General features: G+C 43.1%; 1 protein-coding gene across 13 annotated transcripts in view; it reads left to right on the forward strand.

The window, feature by feature from the left end:
* The window catches only part of CTNND1 (catenin delta 1), a 52,307-nt gene extending 26,490 nt beyond the window's left edge, over positions 1-25,817 (forward strand). For 5 of the 13 annotated variants that reach the window (XM_067037279.1, XM_059070439.2, XM_067037276.1 and 2 more), the window contains 18 exons: positions 1,962-2,078; positions 3,289-3,579; positions 5,562-5,633; positions 6,377-6,529; positions 6,949-7,484; positions 10,896-11,359; positions 12,452-12,635; positions 13,499-13,616; positions 14,078-14,231; positions 15,107-15,175; positions 16,028-16,155; positions 16,258-16,408; positions 17,184-17,376; positions 17,732-17,846; positions 18,545-18,632; positions 21,909-21,971; positions 22,762-22,865; positions 23,639-25,817. In XM_067037279.1, the coding sequence (XP_066893380.1) occupies positions 3,385-3,579; positions 5,562-5,633; positions 6,377-6,529; positions 6,949-7,484; positions 10,896-11,359; positions 12,452-12,635; positions 13,499-13,616; positions 14,078-14,231; positions 15,107-15,175; positions 16,028-16,155; positions 16,258-16,408; positions 17,184-17,376; positions 17,732-17,846; positions 18,545-18,632; positions 21,909-21,971; positions 22,762-22,865; positions 23,639-23,650 (2,799 nt within the window). In that variant the 5' untranslated portion in view covers positions 1,962-2,078; positions 3,289-3,384 and the 3' untranslated portion in view covers positions 23,651-25,817. Of the gene's footprint in view, positions 1-1,961; positions 2,079-3,288; positions 3,580-5,561; positions 5,634-6,376; positions 6,530-6,948; positions 7,485-10,895; positions 11,360-12,451; positions 12,636-13,498; positions 13,617-14,077; positions 14,232-14,638; positions 14,657-15,106; positions 15,176-16,027; positions 16,156-16,257; positions 16,409-17,183; positions 17,377-17,731; positions 17,847-18,544; positions 18,633-21,908; positions 21,972-22,761; positions 22,866-23,280; positions 23,589-23,638 lie in introns of those variants that run through there. The other 8 variants (XM_067037273.1, XM_059070434.2, XM_067037274.1 and 5 more) reach the window with 7 other exon arrangements.
* Positions 25,818-26,992: the final 1,175 nt, after the last annotated feature.

Consider the following 26,992-nt stretch of genomic DNA (forward strand, 5'->3'; position numbering starts at 1 on the left):
AGGATTGACAGGATAATAAATGTAAAACATTCAGTAATTGCTAGTTCTTTTCACCTTCCCTTTCTCCTTAGTAATAAACTGCTAAGGCCTCATACAGGGAATCGAGAGCTCATGATAGCAGATGTGTAATTCTGTGATAACTGCCAGGCACTTAGAGAAGCACCCTATGTCCCAGAAACACTGGTCTAGGTGGAACCTCCTAGTAGTAAATAGTGTTGGGGTCGGGAAACCAGTTCATCCTCTCCTTAGAACCCAGTTATGCACTTGATCCAGTTAATTTCGTCTACTAGTTCACAAAATAGTTTTGGGCTGAGGCATTACTATTAAGTAATGTAATTGGAAGATAGAAACTAACTCTTGAAACAACTTAATACCTCACGTTAGTATAGCATTAAATTCTCAGGCGATCCTCACAGCACCTCTGAGTTAGACGGGGATGGTGGTATTGGAGTCTTACAGATGAGAACGTGGCAGTGACTTACTGCCGTTGTTGGCCAGTTGCAGAGCCAGGACTGGGACCTGTCTTCTGAGTCCAGTTCTGTCCTGCAAAGCTCTGCTTCCGCCCTCTTTCAGGCAGAAAATTCCCCCCATGCTGATAGCCCTAGGAATCTGATCTTCTTTTTCTTAACTTTTCTGCCTCCTTCTCCAAATTAGAGCCAGGTGGTCAGCTTTTAAAGCCACGAAGATGGGAGAAACTGATGTTTTTCCAGATATTGCTTCCCGACCTAGAGCCCTGGGTAGAGGCCTTACTACCCTTCCTAACTCCCCGTATTGTATTAGCTAAAGTTGTGGGGGCAGAAAGTGGCAATCTTATGGAAGGGTGACAGTTTCTCTGTGCAACAGCAAGTGTTGGCACTGTATGCCTTGATAGTAGTGGTAGTTTGGTCTTTTATTAATCAGCAAAGAAGATTACAGGGCGGAGACTGCCAGAGTGCTAATAACTACAGTTGAGACAGACCCTGTTGAAACCCAGAACTGGGGGAATCTCCCCAGCTCAGGGTCCTCTTGGTTTGGAAGGTTCATAGGTCATTGTACATAGCAGATGAGGACAAGTGCAAATGAAGTAATAGAGATGAAGAGGGAGCAACGTTAAAAAAAAAAAAATAAGGCTACTTATTAAAGACCTTTGAGTGGCCTGTTGGAATGTAGGGTGGGAATTGAGAAAGTGACAGTGGGCTTTGGGCCTAAAGGAAGAACAGGAGTTGATAAGTGACCGTGGGAGCCCAGAGCCTGGGTAGGAGCACTTTGGAAAAAAGACTGCCACATTCTTGGATTTAGATCCACTGGAAGGAGTCTTGGTGATGGAGAATTAATTAAGGAGTTTATTGGGCACCTATTTATCATTTCCTCTGGGCACTCTTGCTTGCTGAATACTGCATATACTCTAAAGCAAACAGGCCCAAGCGATCGTGCTTGGTAGGGTTCTGGGGAGCGTGGGAAAGGGACTGAAGCAAAGGGCTCAGCTAGGCTAGTCCCCACATGTCTTCCCCACGACGCCTGTTGCATTGGTTTCTCAGTATCTTTGTGGGCATGCTGGGACTGGGCTTTGAGGTTTCTGCCTTAGGGGTGGGAAGGAGGGGGAAGGGCATTCCAACAGCAATTTTTTTCTTTTCCTTCCCAGTTTGGTTGCTGGGAGCAGGGGGTAAGTGAATTTATATCCATATTATGACCTGCTCCTGGTTCTCTACAGAAATGCATGTAGAGGAACTCTGACATGACAGTAGAATCCAGGTTTTAATGAAAACTACAACCAAGGTCCAAGTATTTGAAAACAGAGCAAAGTCCAAAGGGCATTTGTCACACTAAGCAATTCCAAGTCGTATTTTAAATTACTCCCTTCCATTCCCGGATTGTTTTTTTCCCCCATACCTGCCCTTGCTGCTCCTTTTTTTTTAAAAAAAATGTATTAGGTATATTTTATTTTCCTCTCATTCCTGTTTTTCCTCCAAATATTTCTACAGCTCTCTTCTTCCTGCTTCCTCCTTGCTGTGGTGGCTGGGATGCTTCTCCCATGATATTTTGAATCTAGACTGGGCTGTTCTCTGTTAAACCAATCAGTTACGACCTTCTCTTAACAGGTGTGTATGTAAATACGTTTATTAAGAATAAAAAAAAATTTAAGTGCCTTTTTTCTGGAGGGGTTGAGGAGAGGGTGGGGAATACGGGAGAGGGTTTATTCTAAAACCTGCCTTTCAACATGGTATATCTTGGACTGACCAGAAAGTCTCTTGTAGCCAGCTTATAAGAGAGAAACCCTGCTAAGTCCACCAGTATGACTACAGTGCCCCTCCACTTACTAGCCAGCTTGCAGTTTATGTAATAGGGTATGGGGGACTCTTCGCTTCTGAATATCATTTATTGCGGAAGTGGTACACATAAACCCTCTAGATACTTGGATATTTACCCTTAGTTGGAATATGTACAGAGGTAAAAATGTAGCCTGTTTAGAGCTTTCTGCAGGATAACAGAGGTGTAGGAAGTTCCAGCTATTAGTTGAAGGTTAGCATACGAACTACTTCAAGGGATAACTTTATAATTTAATATAATGCTCCTTTTCCTACTCCACAGAGAGATGTGAAGGTCACTGAAAATGTTGCCTTTTTACACATAGACCTTTTTGTTCTGTTGCTGTCTTGCCTCTGTTAGCCAAGGCACACATTCTGCCCTCAATATTGTAGTAGAGTTTTTAAACGTAGAAAAGTCCCTTTATAAATGTATTCAGTTTGAGGGCCTTAGATTTATTTCCTGCCTTTGATGGTGGGAATTTTTTTACTGCATCCATTTCTTATCGACGTTTTAATTTAGCATATTCATTTAGTATATTTTGCCACCACTCCAGCAATTTCAGTGTTCAGATTTGGGAGCGGTTAAGTAAGATCTGTACTGCCCCCGTATCTCAGAGGAGGCTTTTGCCCCTGCAGGACAGTGTGTGCTTGCCTATATGTGGAGTTACGTCTTTCATTGAGTTGATGCCAGCACATTTTTCCAGGGGAGAATAACCTAATTTTAAACTCATGTCATGACTGCAGCCCTTGGGCACATTCTCTCTTGGATCTAGCTGCACTTTTCCTTTCAATAGTTATTTCTGGCGGGGTGTTAAAGAGGGTAATGGGCAAAGGATCCTGCTTGAACAGACACTGGTGGTGGGTCCAGGCTTGGTGGTGGCTCTCTTCCTACGCTGCAGTAAAACCACGAGAGGGCATCTTTGGCTCTGGGATTAATAATTCATCTGTCTTCTCTGACCTGTGACCTTTTCTTTCTCTCCTCTCTCTTACCTTTTCCCGGTAGTGTGAAGTGAGGGGGACCTTCTCCCTCCTTCCTCCTCCCCCTGTGATCCACCTTCCCTTTTTACCCTGCCCTGAGGCGGCTCTGCCCCTTACCTTCATGGACGACTCAGAGGTGGAGTCGACCGCCAGCATCTTGGCCTCTGTGAAGGAACAAGAGGCCCAGTTTGAGAAGCTGACCCGGGCGCTGGAGGAGGAACGGCGCCACGTCTCGGCGCAACTGGAACGCGTCCGGGTCTCACCACAAGATGCCAACCCGCTCATGGCCAACGGCACCCTCACGCGCCGGCATCAGGTAACCCCTCTCTCCATCAGACCTGCAGGTAGGACTTTGGCATGGTCATAGAGAGACTATAATCCTTCTTGGGAAACTGCTCTCCTCGTGGTTATGGGCTGTCCAGTGCCCATGCCTCATGATAACCTTTACAGGGGTGATAAATATTGATTAAGAGATAGGGAGTATTGCTGCTGTGCTGAGTTGGGTGGACTTACCTCTAGAAGCATCCATCTGACTTCTTGTTTGCTGGAGTGGGGTTTCTGGGTTGGGATGCAGTTCTCGTAATGGCAGATCATATAATTTGAAGCTGTACTCAGGTTACTTGTTTTTTTTTTTTCTTGTGTGTCCCCCCCGCCATATCAGAAATTCAGGAAATTAAATGCCTGCTTAGTGGTTGGGGAAGTTGGGCATCTTGTATTGTCCCTCAGAGAACAGTTTGCTCAGAAGGTGTGGCAGTGTTCATAAGTTGTGTATTCCTGCTCCATACTCTTTCCGTTGGCTGTGCAAATCATGTCTTGGAGGAAGGGGGTCATTGTTAATTCTTTTGGTTAGAGTTGGAGAGGGAGCATCGTGCTGCTGTTTAACCCAAATAACCACAGGAGCCAGTGGTCTCTGGGTTGGCTGACTCTGATGTGACTTGGGAGACTCGGTGTTAGAAATGAGAAGTATCTTGTGTTTCCTATGGTTTCTGTAGTCTGACTTCGCTGTGATGTAATCTGTCTGAGGTTTCGTGTGTGTGTGTGTGTGTGTGTGTAGTAGGCATTGCCTGATAGACTTCATTTTAAGAGATCTCTGATGGGAACTAAGAACAGTACTCATGCTCCAATAAGTCCTTTCATTGATTACTTATTTATTTTTTAAGATGGAGAAGGTCCCTCACGCTAAGGAGCGTGTTGAGTGAGAGGATGTAATTCCATTTGGGGATGATCAGGAATTTGGAAGCAGTGTGTTTGCAGTGTTCCTAGGATTTTTATAGGAACAAGAATAGAGGGTTAGGGTTGAGGGAGGGGTATGTATTGAAAAGGAGAGCAGGACTGCTCAGCCTTGGAGGTGGTGGGGAATTCCAGGATTTAGTACATGGATTCTCTCTCTCTCTCTCTCTCTTTTATTTTTAACTTCTGCTCAGCAATGAAGCCACACCCTTCCTTCTTCCTGAAAGTAATGTTTAACTTCCTTTCCCTACAGCATTACACTCCCTATGTAATGGGAGTAGGGTGGGGGAAGAGTCTCCCAAGGTGTCCGAACCTCACTGTATCCTTTTTGAAAGGGAGTAGTCAAGTGTCTTTTTACGTAGTATAATGTTATTAGATTATTTCCTGCCGTTTAAGACAGAGCAACTTAAGAATGACATTTTTGAACGTGTTCTGTGGCTCTAATAATTGGTGATGAAGATGCTGAGACATCTGCTTGAGGGGAGTTGAGATACTTGTTTTCTTTCTACTTGGAAAGAGAAACTCATGTTTCTTGCCTCTTTCTTTAAAAAGCTGCCTGGTATGGGAATTTCCAGTGGTTGTGGAGCATGAAGATGCATGAAACAATAAAGAAGGCTTTTGGAAACCCCCCAACCTAGGCTTTCCAAGTTTCCTTACGTTCCTACGGCTTTCCAAAAAGATTTTGTGGGGAACTTATCTGAGTCTCTGCTATTTATTCAGAAAATAGTTTTTGAGTACCTATTATGTGCCAGGCACTGATCAAGGCACTAGGGAGACAGTGAACAAAACTGACCGAAAACAAAACACACCATAAACCTCTGCCCTCCTCGAGCTTACGTTCCTGTGCTCCAGAGACCCAGTCTGCCAGAGTTCTTCTAGGCCCGGTTCCAATGTTGAGGTGGGAAGTCTAAGGAGTGATGTGCTTCTTTTATCTGTACTGACAGAAGGACTCCAGGCCACAAATGTCTTCTTGAAAGGCCTTTTCCTGTTTGGAAAAAAGATCATTTGTGTTTGATAGAGCAAAAGAAGGCCACAAAATGAATTGTCTTCTTGTGGGCTATGTTTCAGAACGGCCGGTTTGTGGGCGATGTTGACCTTGAGCGACAGAAATTTTCAGATCTAAAACTCAACGGACCCCAGGTAATTCTTTTGGCTCAAGGTCTGGGTTGCTTATTCATATCTTTCTTACTTCCTCAGCTGAAGAGCATATTGGTGTCTTCTAAAGTGCCTGGCACATTGTAAGCTCCCGGTAATTAGTTTCTTTCATTTAGGAAAATTTAAAAATGGAGTTTCAAAGTATAAGTGTAGTTTTATTTTGGAATTAATTGTAATGACCATTGAGCCAGTATTTGATCTGTCAATTACTACATCCCTTTTCTAGAATGGGCATGGTTCTACTTTGCAGAAAACCATGCCTGACATCTGGCTGATCTTGAGCCTTAGGCATATCTGAAGAATAGCATAGAGCTATTCAGAAGATAGCTCTTATTGGGGTTTTCTGGTTCATCTTAAAAGTTCTTACTGGGTGAACTTTTTTTTTTTTTTTTTGAAGGATCCCTCAGATGTAGATGTAGCTGCAGTTTAATACGGTTCATGTTCACTTAGATGACTAGAACTGGGAAGTTATATCTGCTGTCTCTGTCACTTGGGTGTTGATGTAGCTACAGTTAACTCAGTTCCTGTTCGTTAAATTACGAGAACTGGGAAATTATGTCTTCTGCCCTTTTGTACAAATTCAAAAGTGGGGACAGGCACCCCTCTAAAAATCCTGGGGCCCCTAGAAGATGCACACTGTCTTGAGGGAGGCAGTGCCTCTCATTGGGATGGATTGTTAGTATATATGGCTTAATAATAGCTCTTCCTTTTTTCTCTTTTCCATGTAGGATCACAGTCACCTTTTGTATAGCACCATCCCCAGGATGCAGGAGCCAGGGCAGATTGTGGAGACCTACACGGAGGAGGACCCTGAGGGAGCTATGTCTGTTGTCTCTGTGGAGACCTCGGACGATGGAACCACTCGGCGCACGGAGACCACAGTAAGCCGACACTTGTATAAGGTCTGGGATGATGGAGGAGTGCTTCCTGTGGTCTTTATTAAGGGGAGGGGCTGAGCACTTAATTAGGGTGGACGAGGAGCCACCGGTGTGTGGTAAAGGGATAAAGAAAGTGATCTCTGGGTAGACCGAGAAGATAGAAGAGATATGGGAAAATCTAATGGAGTGAGGAAGAGAGTCTGCAGTAGCTTCCCTGAGAGGCATAGGTAGCTGCCAGCACACACAATTTTCCTGCCTGGAAAATTCCTATAAGATTGGAGAGAAGGGTAGATGGTAGATTGCATGGCATTTCTAGGTAAAGCGAGCTGGGGGTAGAGGTTTGTTTCTTTTCTTAGAGTGGTCTAGAATTTAAGCTTAATTTGTTCACTTCAGTAATTTTTCTTCTCTTTCTTTACTTGAAGGTCAAGAAAGTAGTGAAGACTGTGACAACACGGACAGTCCAGCCAGTCCCTGTGGGACCAGATGGGCTGCCTGTAGATGCCTCATCAGTCTCAAACAACTATATCCAGACTCTGGGTCGTGACTTCCGCAAGAACGGCACTGGGGGCCCTGGCCCCTATGTGGGGCCGGCAGGCACTGCTACCCTTCCCAGGAACTTCCACTACCCTCCTGATGGGTACAGCCGCCACTATGAAGATGCTTATCCAAGTAGCAGTGACAACTATGGCAGTCTGTCCCGGGTGACCCGCATTGAGGAGCGGTACCGGCCCAGCATGGAAGGTTACCGGGCACCCAGTAGACAGGATGTCTATGGGCCCCAGCCCCAGGTTCGGGTAGGTGGGAGCAGCGTGGATCTGCATCGTTTTCATCCAGAGCCTTACGGGCTCGAGGATGACCAGCGTAGCATGGGCTACGATGACGTGGATTACGGCATGATGTCTGATTATGGCACCGGCCGTCGGACTGGGACACCCTCTGACCCTCGGCGACGCCTCAGGTAGGCAAGAAAAAGGGAAGAAGAGGGTCTTTCAAAGACAGCAGAAAGGGCTAGCTCTTCCTTCTCCGTCTAAGTGCTTTTCGGGATCAGAGGTAGTTGTGGCCCCCTCCTCTGCCTGTTTTTGTGGAAGACCACCCTTTTCTTCCCTTTTCTGATTTTACTAAGTATTGACGTGCCTTTTTGTCTCTCTTTCATTGTAGAAATCATATATTCTAATTATAGAAAACAACTTGTGATGGTTATTGGTCTGTGTTCTGAAGAGCGGCCTTTGTTTCTGTGCCAAGAGTTTCTATATTTTCTGCCGAAGATTTGACCCCCTTTTGGAGCCTGGTGTCTGAGGCTATGGGATATTTGTTCTTGTGAATTTCTTCAGCTTCTGGTTTGGTGTCAAGAGCAAGGTTGAGGGTTTTAGGCCAGAAAAGATAGTTAAGGGTATATATAAGAACCTTCGCTGTGATGGTTTTAATCTCAAGTAAAAACAAAAAAAATAACAAACCTTGATCTCGCAAAAACCCCGACACTTTGTGCTTAGGTTCTGACATTTGATTGTAAAGTGAAATGGGGGGGGCTTCCTTAGAGGGAGGTACATTATTGACACTCTGAAAGGTCACTGATTCTGACTTTACTGTTTATCCCTGGGGATTCTTCGGTGATGTGAAAAAGGTAGTGATTGACGTTTGGACTGGTAAGTGGTTTGCCTTGAAAAATTGCTTTAGAATGCGAGTGGGCAAACCTTTTCTGTAAAGGACCGAATGGAACTAATTTAGACTTTGCAAACAGTGTGTCGTTTTTGTTGTACGCCGTTCTTCTTTCTACAACCTTTTAAAAATATGAAAACCAGGGCTTCCCTGGTGGCGCAGTGGTTGAGAGTCCGCCTTCCGATGCAGGAGACACGGGGTTCGTGCCCCGGTCCGGGAAGATCCCACGTGCCGCGGAGCGGCTGGGCCCGTGAGCCATGGCCGCTGGGCCTGCGCGTCCGGAGCCTGTGCTCCGCAACGGGAGAGGCCACAACAGTGAGAGGCCCGTGTACCACAAAAAAAAAAAAAAAAAAAAAAAAATATGAAAACCATTCTTAGTTTTGGGACTGTACCAAAAACAGGTGTGGCCCATGGGCTGCCAATCCTGCTTCAGAATAAATCAGAGACGGTGTTTTCCAGGCACAGAGAAATGGTAAGAATCAAGGGAGAAGATTTACGGATGTCTTGATGGTGAGGATACCCTAACAGCTGTTGCTGAATTTCTGTATGAGGTCATGGCTTTTCTAAGACAAATGCCTTGATGCTCATTTTACTCGCATTAGGTGGCTTCGGTGAACAGTAGACTGGACTGGGCCCAGGGGTAGAGGCCTCGTTATCTAAGCCTGAGTCACTCACCTTTCAGGTATCTTTTGGACGGCAAATCCAACTCCCATGTGACTCATCTTTTATTCCTGGGGTGGGGGTGAGGGGCACACCAGGCCTTAGTTGGTGCACCTTGGAGCAGTGGTAGATAACAGCTATCACCAAAGGAGTCTGCCTAGGGTGTTGGCTTCTTCTCTTTGTCGACAAGTCTGCTTTTTCTGACTTCCTCATTAGTAGAGGGATCGGATCTAGGTGGGTGCTGGTGGCCAGGTCATTCTCTCTTGTCCCTTGCTGTGGCAGCTGACATAAAGAGGGTTTGGGCTTGCTTCTTGGGTTTATTCCAGGGTGATACTGGACTTGGAAACCTGCTTGACTAGCAAGAACATTTGCTGCTTCCTGTTCTGGGGCTAGGAGAGTAATGCAAGGTCAAATGAAAACAGTAAGGCAGAGTGATTTGTAGCGAAAGTACTGAACCAGAAGACCTTGGTTCTAGTCGTGCCTTTGCCACCAGCTATGTCGCCTTAAGCAAGTCATTTAATCTTTCTGGGCACAGCTTTGTTATTTGTAAGACAAAGGAAAGAATGTCATGATCCACTTGTCAAAATATCTTGAGTGACCAAAATCTTCTCTGATCCCAATATTAAAATACTAATAAAAGTGAAAGCATCATCACTACAAAACTAGATAAGCACACCATTCATTGATAAAGAACTACTGTTAACATTTTGATGCTTTTCCTTTGAGTTCTTTTTCTTATACATGTAAACACACTGTGACTTTATTTTTTCCCTACTCAAATGGAATCTTACTTAATATGCTGTTTAGTTGCCTACTTTAAAAACTCAGCTATGTAACCTGTTTATTTTGTTTCACTGATATTAAAAAACAGTGATTTTCTACTAACTGCTCTGTCCGTTTAAATCACTTTTGAGTGGTTGATGTTGACAGCTATGAGGCAGGCCCTCTGCTCAGGCCAACCTTGAGGGTTTGGTGACAGTGGGGGTGGTTTTGCGGAGCAGACGACGACGGGCTTATTTGGAGAGTTCCACACAATGGATTCTCCTCTCTCCTGTGGGAGCCACAGAGTGAGATGAGCTCACTGATAATGGGTCTCTTCCTTCCTGGTGGTTATGAATAAATAATAGTGTGACAGACTCACCCTCTAGTGGTTGTTGGTAGTACTGAAATAGGAAGCGGTGTCTCTGGTTAGATGTTTTTCTTTACCTTCAGTTGCTCTGTCTGTTGCTTTTCATAGTGACCGGGTATCCCAAATGTGATGATGGTCAGTAGTGTCTATTTTGACAGAATTGGAAGTATTGTCTTTAGAAATTGGAGACTAGAAATTATGTCTCAAACACATTTGCTAAGTAGCAGAGATGACCTTGGGATGAACTAGTGCAAACTAATGTTCAAGCTTATTACCTCATCAATCCCAAAGCCAAGTCCTCACATGAGGTATTAAGACATCCTTTACTGCTTTTACTCGATCATCTCTTTTTAAATAATTTCCAAAGTAGGGTAAGGGGGTAAGGAGAGACTTAAATGTGACATGTGTTTAAGGGTCTTATTCCACCAGCTCTTCCCTGTGTGTAAATGCCTTGTTTCCCCTTTAGCCTAAGGCCTTACGAGAGCTGTTCTCAGACATTGTTCATTAATTTCTGTGGTAGCAAGTCAGTTGGTTTCATTAACTCTGCTGTCTGAAGGTTTATTTCAATTTCTATCTGGAGAAGTTTAATAGGTGTCAGGTATCATTCAAAAGCTAAGCAGTCAGGATTTGGTTCTTTTTTGTGATTAACTATCCGAATGCTTGTTGCTCCTCCAAGCTAGTAAACGTCACAGAAAAAAAGGGCAGTTTTAATCTAATTGCAGATGCAATAATAAGATTATTGTCTTATCTCATTCAGAAAAATTGATCCGTATATTTTTCTATGCAAAGGAGAGCTAGGATGTAGTGTACTGGAGCTGGGGTTCCTCATTCCTTGAAGGTGAGGGGTAACAGGAGCCCTCCAAGAAGCCAGGCTTAACAACTTAATGTACTCCTTTTTTCTTTTCGGTTCTTCCAACACTGCAGGAGCTATGAAGACATGATTGGTGAGGAGGTGCCATCAGACCAGTACTACTGGGCTCCTTTGGCCCAGCATGAACGGGGAAGTTTAGCAAGCTTGGATAGCCTGCGCAAGGGAGGGCCTCCACCCCCAAATTGGAGACAGCCAGAGCTGCCAGAGGTGATAGCCATGCTAGGATTCCGTTTGGATGCCGTCAAGTCCAATGCAGCTGCATACCTGCAACACTTGTGCTACCGCAATGACAAGGTGAAGACTGACGTTCGGAAGCTCAAGGGTATCCCAGTACTGGTGGGATTGTTAGACCACCCCAAAAAAGAAGTGCACCTTGGAGCCTGTGGAGCTCTCAAGAATATCTCTTTTGGGCGTGACCAGGATAACAAGATTGCCATAAAAAACTGTGATGGTGTTCCTGCTCTTGTGCGATTACTCCGAAAGGCTCGTGATATGGACCTCACTGAAGTTATTACTGGTGAGTTCTAGGCCCAAGGGCAACTGCTAGGTTAGGGTCACTCTTATCCCTTAGAGATATTGAGAGCTAGAAGGATTTCAAGTCCTTTGACTTTTGATGAAAGGTTGTGGCCTTTGGGTCAAATCCATCTCACAGATTTGGATCATGCAAGGTTTTCCAAATTTTAAAGCATTGTTTGCTGATGTTTTAAATGCAGAAGATTTCACTTAAGATTCCAGATTCTTGCCTTCTATTTTCAACGGGCGGGAAACTGGTAGCAATGGATCTATTTTGCTACCTGGCAGTAGTTGGTCTGAGCTGATTGGGGCCTGTGCTCTCCAGTTCTCAATAATTTCCAACATGTTATCTCTGACCAACTGCCACCACCTAGAAAGTTGCCTCCCCCAAATTGAAGCTGAGTGTCAGTTGGCACTTAACCCATATTCTTGTAATTTCTTTTAAATATCTCCTTGTCCTGACTGACCTGCCTGGCATGTATAGGCATTTGTGCTTGTGGTCCTTGCTTTAGAAGAGTGGGTCATACCCCACTAGTGTGTATTGAACGCAACTTTGTGGATGACAGTCAGCATTCCAAGGGAAAGAAAGAAAGAAAGAAAAAGAAATAGCATAGGTCATTATTTCTCAATTGGGGGTAATCTTGCCCCCCAGAGGACATTTGCAATGTCTGGCGGTATTTCTGGTTGTCATAACTTGGGGAGGTTGGGAGGAGGTGCCGTTAGCATCAAATGAGTAAACACTGGACATACACTAAACATTTAACGTTGGGCAGGACGGCTCCCCACAACAAAGAATTATCTGGCCCAAAATGTCAGTGGTGCTGGGATTGAGAAGTGGGTGTAGATAGCCCAGAGGGTACGGCTTATAATAAGTATTGTTTTATGAAACCTTACTTCATGGCATGTATGTTTGTATTGAGCCATAATGTACAATATATTTCTTACTGTGGGTCACAGACTAAAGCTTGAATATCATTACAAGGTATTTGGTCATTGTGGAAGACTGAGACATGTTGGAATAGGGGATTCTCTTTGGCATTCTTCAGACATACTGTCTTGGGTGCTGGAGAGCTCTCTGATGGGTTGTCTCTTCCAGGAACGCTGTGGAATCTCTCATCCCATGACTCAATCAAAATGGAGATCGTGGACCATGCACTGCATGCCTTGACAGATGAAGTGATCATTCCGCATTCTGGTTGGGAGCGGGAACCTAGTGAAGATTGTAAGCCGCGCCATATTGAGTGGGAGTCTGTGCTCACCAACACAGCCGGCTGCCTGAGGTAACCTAAGGGTTCTGAGAGTATGAAGTTTGAATTTTTGAAGACTGACTTAAATTGCTTTTAAAAAAAGTTTAAATTCCTTAGCCTGTCATTCAGCCTCCATTCCTGTTTGTATTGCATACTATGACTTCAACCTGTTTTTCTACCTTTGTCACTACTCCCTTGCATACCATATATGCCTTGTGTGGGGAGCTGCAAGTAAACCGCATATCTTCCTCACTTCTCTGCCTCTTTGACTTTGTTCATATAATTTGGTAAACATTTGTTCAATACCTGCTGCACATAAGGCAGTCGTCTAGTCCTAGGCTTGCGTGTACCTGTGTTCTTGCCTTCAATTATTTGTATTTCAAGTCAGGCTGCGATAAATGCAACAAATGGAGTACAAACTACTAGAAGGATAGAGTGAGGAGGAGCTCTTCCTCTGTCTGCAGTGCCTTTTTCTGCTTATTTATCTTTTGAAGCTAAACTCAAGTGCTTTTATTTCATGTAAGTTTTCCTGATTTCTTTTTCTAATACCCTGTAAATGTGTAATATATTCTTTCTCTCTTTGGAATTATACCCCTACGTGCTCTGCCCCTATTCTTCATTTGTACTTCCATGCAAGAAGTATCTATTTTGTCTTAAATTATTGTTGTTGGTATACTTTATTTATACCCCCGCCTCCCTGGCCTGGTTATAAATGTGTTGAAAGCAGGAACTGTTTTATTCAACTTTCTCTGAGCTCCAGTGCCTTCCTTGTAACCGATACTTGTTATTTGTTACAGCGAAAAGAAAAGGTATTAAGGAGGCTTGTAGATGTTAAGGATATTAAGAGAGGGTTTTCTGGGTTTTAGTCATCTTGAAGCCTCTCCTTTTTCCCTCAGGAATGTCAGCTCGGAGAGGAGTGAAGCTCGCCGGAAACTTCGGGAATGTGACGGTTTGGTGGATGCTCTCATTTTCATTGTTCAGGCTGAGATTGGACAGAAAGATTCAGACAGCAAGGTAGGTTAATGGGTGAGAATTCCATTCACAACAACCGTGAGGTACCCATAGTGCAGACCTATCATCTCAGGCTTTCAAATAACATTAGGTACCTATACTGGCCCCTACTCCTTAAAGTGGGTGTTCACCGTAGACGAAAACTGTTTTCTTTAGAATTTCCTTCACCTATATATTTTAAAGCTGTTAAGCCATACTTGCATTTCTCTTCTAATTAGGCAAAAAGTCAGAGTGAGCCTGAGTTTTGTGTTAACACACCACATGGTAGCAGAAACCTTCTGTTAGCCTGAGGCTACAAGAATTTTGAGAAGCGTGGGCACTTGAGGTATTGTGAGAGATGATGGATTGGGCTGTGCTTTTGAGGATCAATATTTTAATACGTGAATCATGGAAGCCTGTACTTGCTAGAAGATCACTGTAGTCATTCTCTTCTCTCATTGAACCTTGTATTTTGTGATCCCAAGCTTGTGGAGAACTGTGTTTGCCTCCTTCGGAACTTGTCGTATCAAGTTCACCGAGAAATCCCACAAGCAGAACGTTACCAAGAGGCACCTCCCAGCGTTGCCAACAGCACTGGGCCGCATGCTGCCAGTTGCTTTGGGGCCAAGAAGGGCAAAGGTGAGTCTTGGTTTCGTGCTCCTTGCTCTTTAAGGTCAGGATGGGGAGAGGAAGGAACACTTTTAGCTTTAGGTACAAGATACTTGCTGAGCAGTGCAGGCACCAGCCTAGTCCAGGATGTCTTTTTGCTCTGCTGCTGCTTCCCCTGTGTCGTGCGCTTCATGGCGGTGACGGTGGTGGTGGTGGTGGTGGTGGTGGTGGTATTGGTGTCAGTAATTGGGCAGTGAAGGCCGAGAACTCAACTAATCTGGGGCCTTCTCCCCCATTCCTCCTTTGTGTTTCCTGTGTTTTTCTTTTCCTCTCTGCTTTCCTGCTTATTTTCCCATGATCCTGTTGACATCTCTCTGCCGCATTTTTCTTCCTTCATTTCTCTCCTCTGCTTTCCACCTTGGGTGATGCACTGGAAGATGAGTGGTTCTCCAGAGGTGAGTGGAATCTTTTAAGGCGCTTACCTACTTCTAATTTGCATGTTTTGGTTTTAGCTTCCCTGGTATTTCTTGGCCTAACCCTTCCCTGTGGATGCATGTAGGAAAACTCAGTCGAGGATGGCCACTGAAACAAGATTAGGTCTTCTGAGCCAATGGCTCATGGCATGCTATTTCTGGACAGCAGCCCCAGTTATCAGAACTCAGGACAGCAGCAACAGTAGTGGTTATCCTTATCTTACCCATATGCTGCCTGTTTTCTGTTGTTGTATCTGGGACAAGCTGGGAATCCTGGTTTTTTGTTTGTTTGTTTGTCTGTTTTCTTGTTTTATGCCCCTCTTGATGCATCTCTGATCCAAAGATTTTGACTGCAGAATAAAAAAATACACTGGGTGGACTCCTCCCTTTCTTAAACTTTTTACCCCTTCCCCCTTTTTTTAATTTCCAAAGGGAAAAAACCCACAGAGGATCCAACAAATGATACAGTGGATTTCCCTAAAAGAACTAGTCCTGCTCGAGGTAAGTTATCTTTTTCTTCTCAGGCTCCATAGATCTCGCAAACGTAGTCCACAGATAGGTGCTTGGCAGCCTAGCAGTAGGCTATACAGCACGTTCACTGTTCTGTCTTCTCTGACTTAAGGATTTGAAGTGATGACAAAAGTATTTGCAAACTAATAACAGTAACTTTCAAAGGACTTCTTGTTGTGGCAACTCTTCAGATTACTTGAGGATAAGGACCTGATGGTAGTCTAGACCAGACACTTAAGTACCCTAAGTAGCCGCTAGTTCTTGGGACTCGAACTTTACTTGTTATAAGAAGTCTCTTTATCACAGTTTGGATTTTTATATTCATCAATATGGTGAGTGAGTCCAAAATTCACAGCTCTCCGTGGAAATAAAAATTCAGATGTTATTAAATGTGAGCCCCTTTCACTTAATCATAGTTCATGTGGGCAGAATGACTCAGTCAAGTTAGAAATAATTCATCTGAGATGAGGAATCTTTAACTCTGAGTGCTATCGATGAGTAAATGAATCCCTTGAGTGCCAAGCAAGGTCAGAGTAAACTGTGGGAGAGAAGAGGCTAGGAGGAGGGAGAGACAGGAGTTGCATATGAGTTGATATCTGTTTTGCTCTTGCCATGGTTGATTTATTCATAAGGCTACATTCTTAAGGCTGCATCTGACTACCTCAGATGTAGTAGTCAGATCTCTTGAGTTTGCTGTTGGGTGGGTGGGAGGGTTTAGAGAGTCTACTGGTACAGGAGCATAAACCCATTAATCCAGAGTACTAATGCTGGAGTTCAACCAGCCAGAGCCTGGTTTGTAGGTACTGATAAGCATCCTCTGCTCTCTTGTCCTTTCTTGTGCAGGCTATGAACTTTTATTTCAGCCAGAGGTGGTTCGGATATACATCTCACTCCTCAAGGAGAGCAAGAATCCTGCCATCCTAGAAGCCTCAGCCGGGGCCATCCAGAACTTGTGTGCTGGGCGCTGGACGGTGAGTACCTTTTACAAAATGGATTTGGAGATGGGAGGACTTAGCTAACTAGTTTGCTACCATTTGTAATCTGTTCTACTTCTTTCCATGTGCTACTTGTAGTATGGTCGATATATCCGCTCAGCTCTGCGTCAAGAGAAGGCTCTTTCTGCCATTGCTGACCTCCTGACCAATGAACATGAGCGGGTCGTGAAAGCTGCCTCCGGAGCACTGAGAAATCTGGCTGTGGATGCTCGCAACAAAGAATTAATTGGTGAGGAGCTGGATGTTAACCATTACCTTAGCGTCTAGTACAGCACCTTTAATCCAGCAGGTGCTAAATAATTTATTTGTTGAAAGGGCTGAGGAAGAATCCTAGTCCTCCATAGTTTGTGAATCTGGGGGTTGGAGAAGGTTATAGTTTAACGGTCCTTGGAAAGACAAGAGGTGCTGACTCTTCAAAAATAGAATAATAATATCTATTTATTGAGCATGTACTTTGTTACTAGGGATTGATAAGCATGTCTGTATATTCTCATTTATATGTCACCACTTTACAAGGGTCCTTTTTTAAAAATTTTTTATTAGAATAAGGAAACTGAGTGTCAGGGAAGTTAAGTAATTTGTCCAGAGTTAATATAGCTCATAAGTGACAGAGCCCAGTTTTTGTTTTTGTTTTTAAATTCACAATGACTGTTCTATTAAGCTATAATAGTAGTATAATATTCAGTAGTATAGTATTCAGTGTACTATTTTCATTAGACTGTCTGAATGGACTGTGTAGCATATTTGATATAAAGTATTCAGATTGCTTTAATGTGACTGAAAGAGAGAATAAATAAAAGAATAGGAAGGACAATACATCCATGGCTATTCCAGGTCCTTTGCTCTTTTGAAATGATAATCCTACAGGAGAATGAAGTTGATTCATATGGATAGTATCCATACTTGATATGAGCAATGAGATTAAGTGTATGTAGTGTGAGGCTCCTAACAGCCTGACTCGGCTTGTTCTCCCTGCACACGTTCCTCCTGTCTTACCGCTTTAGGTAAACATGCTATTCCTAACTTGGTAAAGAATCTGCCAGGAGGGCAACAGAGCTCTTCCCAGAATTTCTCTGAGGACACTGTGGTCTCTGTTTTGAATACCATCAATGAAGTTATTGCTGAGAACCTGGAGGCTGCCAAAAAGCTTCGAGAAACACAGGGTATTGAGAAGCTGGTTTTGATCAACAAATCAGGGTGAGATTAACACTTAAAATTACAACTGGAAAAATTTGAATATGAGAGAGGGGTTGCTGGGAAGGGGCTTTCCCCTTTTGCTTTTTAAGGTTATTTTCCCTTATTTACATGGAAAGTACGAAGAAGTGTTGCTTTTTTTTTTTCTGTCTTAATGTTGATCCATAAATTGATAAGACTCTTACATCCAACTTTTTTTGTGTCACCGTTTGAGTTAAAATATGGGCCTTGGTGAATACTTGATCTTGCCCGTTTGGGGATTTATATTCTTACGTTCCATTATATTAAAGAGTACAAGTTCTCAGCTTCTTCGCTCGTCTTACATCCAAATTCCATCTGGTGTTACTTTCCTCAAAAGGAACCGCTCAGAAAAAGAAGTTCGAGCAGCAGCGCTTGTATTACAGACAATCTGGGGATATAAGGAACTGCGGAAGCCACTGGAAAAAGAAGGATGGAAGAAGTCAGACTTTCAGGTAGAATAACTCTTGGGACTGAGACTTTCACCTTTTTTTCCCCTTGGTCTCAGGTAATGCTTTTGTCTTCGGTTCTTCTATTTCACTGTCACACTGAGTCTACTTTTTTGGGTTTTTTTCTTTCGTATTTTGGCGGCTTGTGGGATGGTTCCGCAGCCAGGGATTGAACCTGGGCCTCCGCAGTGAAAACGCTGAATCCTAACCACTAGGCCACCAGGGAACTTCCCCTGAGTCTACTTTTGCCCCAAGTCTCCGTGTGCAAAGAGATCATTTATTAACTTTTCCCCCAAAATGGTGCCTATAGTTCATTTACTACTGAAATAGCTCTGGTCTTCCTCTGTGTCATAGCATAGTGTAAATGCCAGTGGTAATGAAGGATGATGGCCTTTTTGACTTTTCTCCGAATCTGCCTTAGCCCTTTGAAGGAGTTTGCCATTTTCTGAACTGTCATTTTCTGAGACTGTATCTCCTTGATAGCGTGAGTGTTTGATATCTTTGTAATCTGTTCAGGACACAAATAGAAGCCTAATATCCTAGTTTTGTTTCACTATATAGGTGTTTATATAACCCTTACTAGTTACCTTTTGGTAAGAATCCTATTCGGGAATGAGGAACTAAAAGTCTGAACCCCTTAAGGAATAAGGTTAAGGGTGAATTCAGTACTCTGTGACATTATTGTGTTTTATGTTTGCCTCCAGGTGAACCTAAACAATGCTTCTCGAAGCCAGAGCAGTCATTCATATGATGATAGCACTCTCCCTCTCATTGACCGGAACCAGAAATCAGGTACAGTAACCAGGGGACATACCCCTCTGCTTTTATTCCACTTCTGCTGCTCTTCTGCTGTTCTTTCGTTAGATGGCTTACCGTCTAGTGAAATAGGATATATATTTATTTCTGAATGAGCTTGTCTTTTGGTGGAGGAAGAGTAATACTTCACCGCAGGATTATAACCCAGAAGCTGGTAGACCTGAGCATTAGAAAATAAGACAGGCAGTTAGCCTGCGTGTGATTTCCCCCAGTCTTTGCTTGTGGGCTTAAAATGACCAGGGATTGAACCCTACTCTGTTTTCTCTATTTAAGATACAGTTGGCATATAACATTGTATAAATTTAAGATGTACAACATAATGATTTGACATATGTATATAGATAGTGCCTGACTTAACGATGGTTTGGCTTATGATTTTTCGACTTTGTGGCGCTGCAAACGTGATATGCGTTCAGTAGAAACTGTATCTCAGACTCGCAGTTCTGCTCTTTTCCCTGTGGCTGGCGGTAACGCGGGGGGACCGCGTCTCACACTGGGCAGCAGCGGCATCGGCTGCAGCTCCGGTTAGCCGTGCAGCCATGAGGGTGGACAGCCGATACGCTTATTACAACCATTCTGTTTTTCACTTTTAGTACAGTATTCAATACATTATATTATGAGATATTTAATACTTTATTATAAAGTAGGCTTTCTGTTAGATGATTTTGTCCAACTGTAGGCTGATGTAAGTATTGTGAGCACGTTTAGGTAGGCTGGGCTGAGCTATGATTGGTGGGTTAGGTGTATTAAAATGCATCTTCAACTTACATGTTCAACTTAGGATAGGTTTGTCAGGATGTAACCCCATCGCAAGTCCGAGGAAGATCTGTGCATTGCAAAATGATTATTTTTCCCTTTTAAATGTTCATATAATACCAAGTAGTACGTGTTTCCTGTTGAAAATCAGAAAATACAGACAAACCAGAAAAATGGCAACAAAAAAAGTCACTTATTTCTGTTATCCAGAGATAACCACTCCTGTTCTATATCTTTTAAACACTGCCATGTGAGCAAATACATTTTTCTTCAAAAGACGAATCATATGTTAAGTGCTTATTATAACCCTTATTATCTTAATGACACCTTGGGTTTTGCCTCAGTCAGGGTTCTTAAGATGGAGTCTGAGGATCACCAAATCTGTTGACGTTTGTGCTGATGGTGCAGAAGCGGCGGTGGTGCTTTATTGCTGGAGGCGGAGTGTAAACTGGGGCGATGACACCAAACCAAACTAGTTATTGTGTCTTCGTTGCCGTGTACTTGCAGTTACAAGAAGGGCCAGTTTCGGGGGGGTAGGGGGAGAAAAAGAGCCAGTTTCACTTAAGTACCTACTTGATGGAACTGTAAGAATATTAATTTTATTGTTTCTGCTCTTGAGTACACAGCTTTTTAATATCCTGTGTTGATGATATAGGGAGTACTCATAAAGCACCCTGCAGCATACCAGAGCATGATGGTTATCTTGAGGAAAAGCACTTGTGCTATTGTTGGAGTTACTAGGTACACTAACCACTTTTTTTTTTTTTTTGGAACACTATTTTTACTTAAAAAAATAGACATTTTCTTGAAAATGAACGCAGTGAGCTTGTCAGGTTGAGGAGAAATAACTGACAGTACTTGCCTGAATTTTCAAGTGAAAATTTTATTTTTATTATTTATTTAAATTTATTTATTTATTTTTGGCTGTGTTGGGTCTTCATTTCTGCGCGCGGGCTTTCTCTAGTTGCGGCACGCGGGGGCCCCTCTTCATTGCGGTGCACGGGCCTCTCACTTATCGCGGCCTCTCTTGTCACGGAGCACAGGCTCCAGACGCACAGGCTCAGTAGTTGGGGCTCACGGGCCTACTTGCTCCGCGGCATGTGGGATCTTCCCAGACCAGGGCTTGAACCTGTGTCGCCTGCATTGGCAGGCAGATTCTCAACCACTGAGCCACCAGGGAAGCCCGAAAATTTTACTTTTGGAAGACTTGTATCTGTCACTGTGAGCCTGGTAACATCCCAATAGTTCATATGCTTTTAAATGAAATCAGTGGTGATGTTAATGAATGTGATTTTTTTGATATTATATCATGAAATGTGTTAACATTTAGAAAATCTGCATAACTCTGTGAACCAGTATTTTCCAAGTGACAGTGCATGATTTTCAAAATCATGCATGAGTAACTGATCCATTCAAAGTCAAAGTGTAAGACAGACCAATAGATATTAATTTAACAGACTATGAAGAGAGCATTAGTTTGGATTCAGATTCCTTATTGCGCTAACCTTAAGGAAACTCTACTTGTCGAGTATTAGTATACTATCAAAGAATATCCACAATTATCTGAAAAGACTAATAAAGTTCTCCTCCCTTTTCCAACTTCTTATCTGTGTGATGCTGGATTTTCTTTATATAATTCATCCAAAATAATATCACAACGGATTAAATACAGAGGCAGATATGGGAATCTAACTATCTTCTCTTTAAAGATGTGCAAAACTGTAAAACAATGCTTTTTATTTTTTTTAATACGAGTGTATGTTTTATAAAGCCATCTTGAACAATTTGGTACACTATCCACTGTGATGCTACTAAATAAGAATCAGTTTGATTTTTTTTTTCTGGTGAGAAAAAGACAGTTTTAATCATTTTTATCCTTTTTTTTTATTGGAGTATAGTTGATTTACAATGCTGTGTCAGTTTCTGCTGTACAGCAGAGTGAGTCATTTATGTTCATCCAAAATAACAGCACGGCGGATTGAATACAGAGGCAGAAATGGGAATCTAGCTATCTTCTCTTAAACCAAACTTTAAAGATGTGCAAAAATGTAAAATAATGCTTTTTTTTAAAAAAAATTAAAAGTATTATTTATGCTAATGGAATAAGTTTATTGTTTTTTTAATGAAATAAATATTTAAAATAAATTTTAAATGAAATAAATATTTAAAAGCACTGTAGCTTATTAATACATGTAATCTATACCAGTGAACATTCTTTGGATCCTCATAACTTCTAAGAATGTAAAGGGGCCCTGAAACCAAATAATTTTAAACCTGCTGGCTTAGAGTGAATCGTTTCTTATGTTAGAGTCTGTAGGAAAGGGATCTCTTTAAGTCCCATGAGGGCTTTGTCTAGAGCCTGGCACTTGTGGTGGGTGCTTAGTAAAAATTTGATGGGAGGGAGGGGGAAGGGAGGACAGACTAGAGAGCAATTTTTATGAGTTTAGATTTTGGAGAGTTGCTTTTTGACCTGGATAACTTTCTGACTCCCTGTAGATAAGAAACCTGATCGGGAAGAAATTCAGATGAGCAGCATGGGATCAAACACAAAATCGTTAGGTAGGTGACTAATTCCTGCCTAAGGATATGGAGTAATCCATATTATTATATGGGACGAGGAGAACTCTCTGGCTCTGCAGCCCTTTCCAGCACCCGCACCATTTACCTTCCTGGAAGAACGCTGGCTGGACATTCCGTTTGGAAGGATTCAAGGAAATGTAGTAAAACCTGATCTGTCTACCTTTTTCCACATTCCCAAATGCTCAAAGGTTTAAAAAAAAAAATCTTCATATGCCTCCCCCATTAATACAGAATCAAGCGTGTGTCCCTAAACTGTTGCTCACAGCCTTTCACAGTCTGACGCCAGGTTCGCTCTGTCTTACTCTCCATATACTCTGTGTGAGCCCACCTAGTCTACTTGCTCTCCGGTCTCTTCACTCTGTGCCTTTTTATGTTGCTCTTGTAATACCTCCTGTTGGAATGTCCTTCCCAACTGCTTTGTACGTGGTCTTCATCCCCCAAGGCTTGGCTGAATTCCCGTCTACTTTGCTAGGTCCTTCCTAACGACTGCAGCTCACCTCACTCTCTTCTCCTAATTCCAGTACCCTTCCTAGATCTCTTCAGTTTAGCTTTATTATCATATATGATACATTTTGCCTTCCCAGTTAGATGTAAGTTTTTTTATGTCAAGGACCACCTGACCTTTGTGCCTTTGGTAAAGCTCAAATGCTTTACCAAAGAGGTACCTAAATCACATTTATCTGCTTAATACATATTTTACACTAGAGGGGAACATCATGTCTCTGTACTTCTTTTTTTTTTTTTTTTTTTTTAAAAAAAAAAAAACTAGATAACAACTATTCCACACTGAACGAGAGAGGAGACCACAACAGAACACTGGATCGATCCGGGGATCTAGGCGAAATGGAGCCGTTGAAGGGAACGCCCCTGCTGGTAAATTCTCCTTATATACTGTTGTCCTTCTAAGGCTGGTTCTGTTTTGAAGCCTGCATGTTCTGTGAAATAGGAAAAAAGTACTTAGTGAAAGACAGCACCTTTTCTCATAGGGGTTTTCAGGGAAAAAGTAGGAGTTTTCATTCATGTTGGGATTTCTTGTGCCATTATTCTGTGATGGTCGAGATGGGAGGAAGAAGGCTGTAAGTGTGTTGCTTATGTGACTAACGCCAACTGATCTATTCTCACATCACTCTCTTTCTGTTCCTGCCTTTTTTGGAATATCTTGCCCTTCACTTACTATTACCTTGCTTAGTGTGAGTTTACACATTTGGGGATTTTCCCTAGATCGGGCACGCATTCATGAGGTTCCTATTCTCTTACTCTCCTACTAACACGTTGCATGTGTTCACAGCAGGACGAGGGGCAGGAATCTCTGGAGGAAGAGGTGGATGTGTTGGTTTTGGATGATGAGGGGGACCGAATGTCTTACCGCCCCCATGGTATGTCCTTCAGCCACCCCCGAGATCATCCTCGAGGAAGGAGGTCTCTGTGCCAGCAGTTTGCCAATCGTGCTGATCTGATCCGTCTCAGCCACACGGGGCTTGGGGGTGCTGCTTCCATGATCGTTACCTCTTAAGAGGCTGGCACATGCCACTGGTGATCTGGTTCTTCATTATGTGCTGCTTTCTTCCCTTCAGATGTACTCAACTCTCTTTTGGTTCTCCTTGTTCCCAACCCTATTAACATCTCTTTCTCTTTTTTCCCCACAGCAGAAGATTTAGCACCACTCTCTCCGCTACATCTGGGCTTATAATATATGTACTTTTATTTTTTGGTGGTGAAATGGACTGATGATTTTTTTCCCTTTCTTCGCTGGACTGTTGTGCCCACTGCCACACTGCCTCCTGCCCTTGTAGCCCTAAGTGGCTGCCTTCTTTCCATCAACTCCCTAACTTCTTCCAGTGAAGCCTAATTGTCCCTCCTCCCCCCTCCAGATCCCCTGCAATTACTCCCAAGAAGCCTGACTCAGTTATATGCATATCTTGAGAAACTGCTGCAGATTAGCTCTTTTTGCCAGCTCTCCCTGGAACTCTTGGCCTTGTGTGGAGGGAGGGAGAGAGTGGGAATCGTCACTGGAAGCCATGGGAAGAATTGGAAGTTATATGCTATATATGCAGTGTCCAGCAATCTGATAAACCAGTGGTTCTTAAGCAAGATTTTTTTTCTCTTGGTGGGGAAGGGACCTTTACTTTTTTGGAGAATGGAGGGCATGAGCTCTTCCTTTATTCCTAATGACTATCTTTGAAGCAAAGAAGGCTGGCAGCATTGGCACATACCACTTGGCAAGGGCCCTTGAGAAAGTGAAGGTTTCCTAGAGCGGAGATTAAGAAACCTTGCCCTCCTCATCTCCAGGGCAGGGACCATCAAGGATCTACAGACTCCATCTCTTCTCCAAGCCTCATGCCAGCCCTGGGCTGCAGCTGCTGCCCCTTACTGAGGCTGTCCTTAACCCTCCTCTCCCATCCTGTGAGAATGTCTGCTGACTTGGCCTGGCCACTTGCAAGAGGCTGTAGAAAGAGGAGAATATGTCAAGGAAGACCCTTTGGGTGCGAAGGAGCAGAAGGATGTCTTCTGGGGAGGAGGAGAGCCTCTAGGAGGAGCTAGTAGGAGTGTACATGACTCATTTAGTCTGAAACTGGCAGGGAGCTACAAAGCTGCCTTCCCCTGCCCTTATTTCTCCTTTTTCTCACCCTTATAGCCCCATCCTCCCCTGCTTCCTCCCTGGATTGGTTGGCTGACTAAAGGACTTGATGTACATACTCCTGCCCCCTTTACCCTTAGAAAGGTGGGGTTCGCCCCTGGCTTTGCCTCCTCTTTGTGCCTTTGGCCTGGGGTGCATCTCCTCCTTCCCTTCCATGTGCCTTTCTTTGCCTCTGCAGTCTCATTTCTCATGATTTTGCAAATTATGTTTTGTTGCTTTCTTACCTACTTCTTGGCCCTAAATAGCAGGAAGAAGAGGAGAGGTGACCTAGAGAACCCCAGTCTCTCTGCTGGGAATTGGAATAGCCTCTAATTTTAGCCATAGAAGGTTTTTCTCAACTGCATATGTTGGGATTTTGCAAAAATCCTGTTCTGATGAACCTCCAAGTGAGATTGGTGGGAGGGAGGGAGTGGTGTGGCTCTTACTCCTTAGTTGCCCAGAATGATTCTCGTCTCTGAAGGGGTCATAGGGAAGTCGTGTCCATGTCCCCCTCCCCGACCCCCCACCACTCCTGTACCTCCTCCTTTTAATTTAGTGTATATTAGCAGGTTGGGCTAGAGGAATCAGCTGCTATGCGGTTGATTTTTTTTTTTTTTTTTTAAACCCTTTCCCTTATTTGCCTTTTACTCCTCCCCTTAATCTAAAAGCTCTGTTTAATGCAACTGGAAATCTTTATCCTTCTCTCTCCCCCTTCCTTTATATATTGAGGCTTTGGGGTAGGAGAAAAGTGCACAACCCACCACACCCGTTCCCCTCTGCATTAAAATCCCTTATCTACCCCTTTTCCCCTTCACATTTCGTCCCACTCCTTTTCTGGCAAAAAGGAGCCTTTTCCTCTCTGTGACCCTAAGAGCATACTGCACAGGGGAAATCGCCCCCATCCAGATGTGGCTCCACTCTTGGTTTCTCTTGTCTTCTGCTCTTTTCCTGGTGCTCTTTTTGTCGGTGGGGTGTGGGTAATAGAACAGCCATGGGCTTTGGGGGACCTTTAACTGTTTGTTTTTTCCTTTTCGTTTATAAAAACACTAAACGTTCAATTTCAGAGAACCAAAAATCCCACCTTCCCACCGAACACTACTAAGGGCCGTGTCTTGTGCCCCACACCTTTTCTGTTTTTCTTTCTCTCTTGTTAATGCTTTTACAAACAAATGAGTTTTTTTATATAAATAAAGTTTTTAAAGTGTGTATGTGGGGGGTCTGTGTCATTTCTTCACTTTACGCTGTACCTCTTCTCTCCTTTGCATCTTGGTTACTTCCTTATGTATCAGTGTCCTTTTTCTCTGCAGAGCAGCTAGAAGGGGATTGTACCAGGACTGATGTATTTTGAGCTCAATCCCAACTCTTTAACAAGGAACATTCTTTCTAATTAATTATATAGGAAACATTTTTTCCTCTGAAGATTCTTAAAAATTAAATGTGGCTAAGTAGAGCACGGGAAGCTTATTGCTAACTTAGAGATAGGAAACTGAAGTATAAAGCATTAATAAGTCACTGGGATTCTTTTGCGACATTTGACAAAACTAACGTTGAATAAAGCTCATTGCAATACGTGACCCTCTTGAACATTTATGGGTAGAAGATTAGAAGCTACCAGCTCCAGCTGTCATCGTGATAAGTGTGAATGTGTAGAATTAAAAGGCTCACAGGGCCATAATGTTGCTTCTCAGGCTATCTGCAATCTTCTAGTAAGATGATACGGGGCAGGCCTATAGCTAGCTTCCTCTGTGTCCTCCCAAGTAATATGTGGGTGGGTAGCAAATACTTGTTGGATTACCAGGGGTTGTCTTTACTGTAGAGGCCAAGGATTAAGACCTACAGAAAGGGACTTATTTCTCTGGGGCCCATATTTCCTGTTACATTATTAGGACTCGAGAATTTATGTAAAATGCTTTCTGTATGCCCAGTCTTTAGATTAAAAATATATAGCTGCTTGTGGTGATGCTCCTGTCTCAATTTTGTTGAACTAGGTCTTGGGTGTGAAAACTCTTGGGTGCTAGTAAGACCAGGAAATCTAAGCATTGTAGCCGATAACCTTTTAAAGCTTGATTTGTGTCTGACAGTTGTAGTTTTAGAAGGATGAAGCACAGAGCCAAAAAGCTATTAAGAGTTTGCTTTACAAAGAGGTTTGGTAGACCTGCTTGAGATTTTTTTTTTTTTTTTTTTTAATGTAGAAAAACCTGGCTACTGGTGAGTAGCCTTTATTTCTGTCATATTCTTTATTATGCACTGGCATTGAGCCACATAGAAACCTTACTCTTCTCTGTGGATTGGTCCATTTGTTTTATCTCATTCAATAAGTATTTCCCCAGCATCTTCCATATGCCCGGCATTGTTGTGTATGTTAGGTTTAGATTAGAGAATG

This window comes from Kogia breviceps, chromosome 7, assembly GCF_026419965.1.
Source record: "Kogia breviceps isolate mKogBre1 chromosome 7, mKogBre1 haplotype 1, whole genome shotgun sequence".
NCBI classification, from domain to species: domain Eukaryota; kingdom Metazoa; phylum Chordata; class Mammalia; order Artiodactyla; family Physeteridae; genus Kogia; species Kogia breviceps.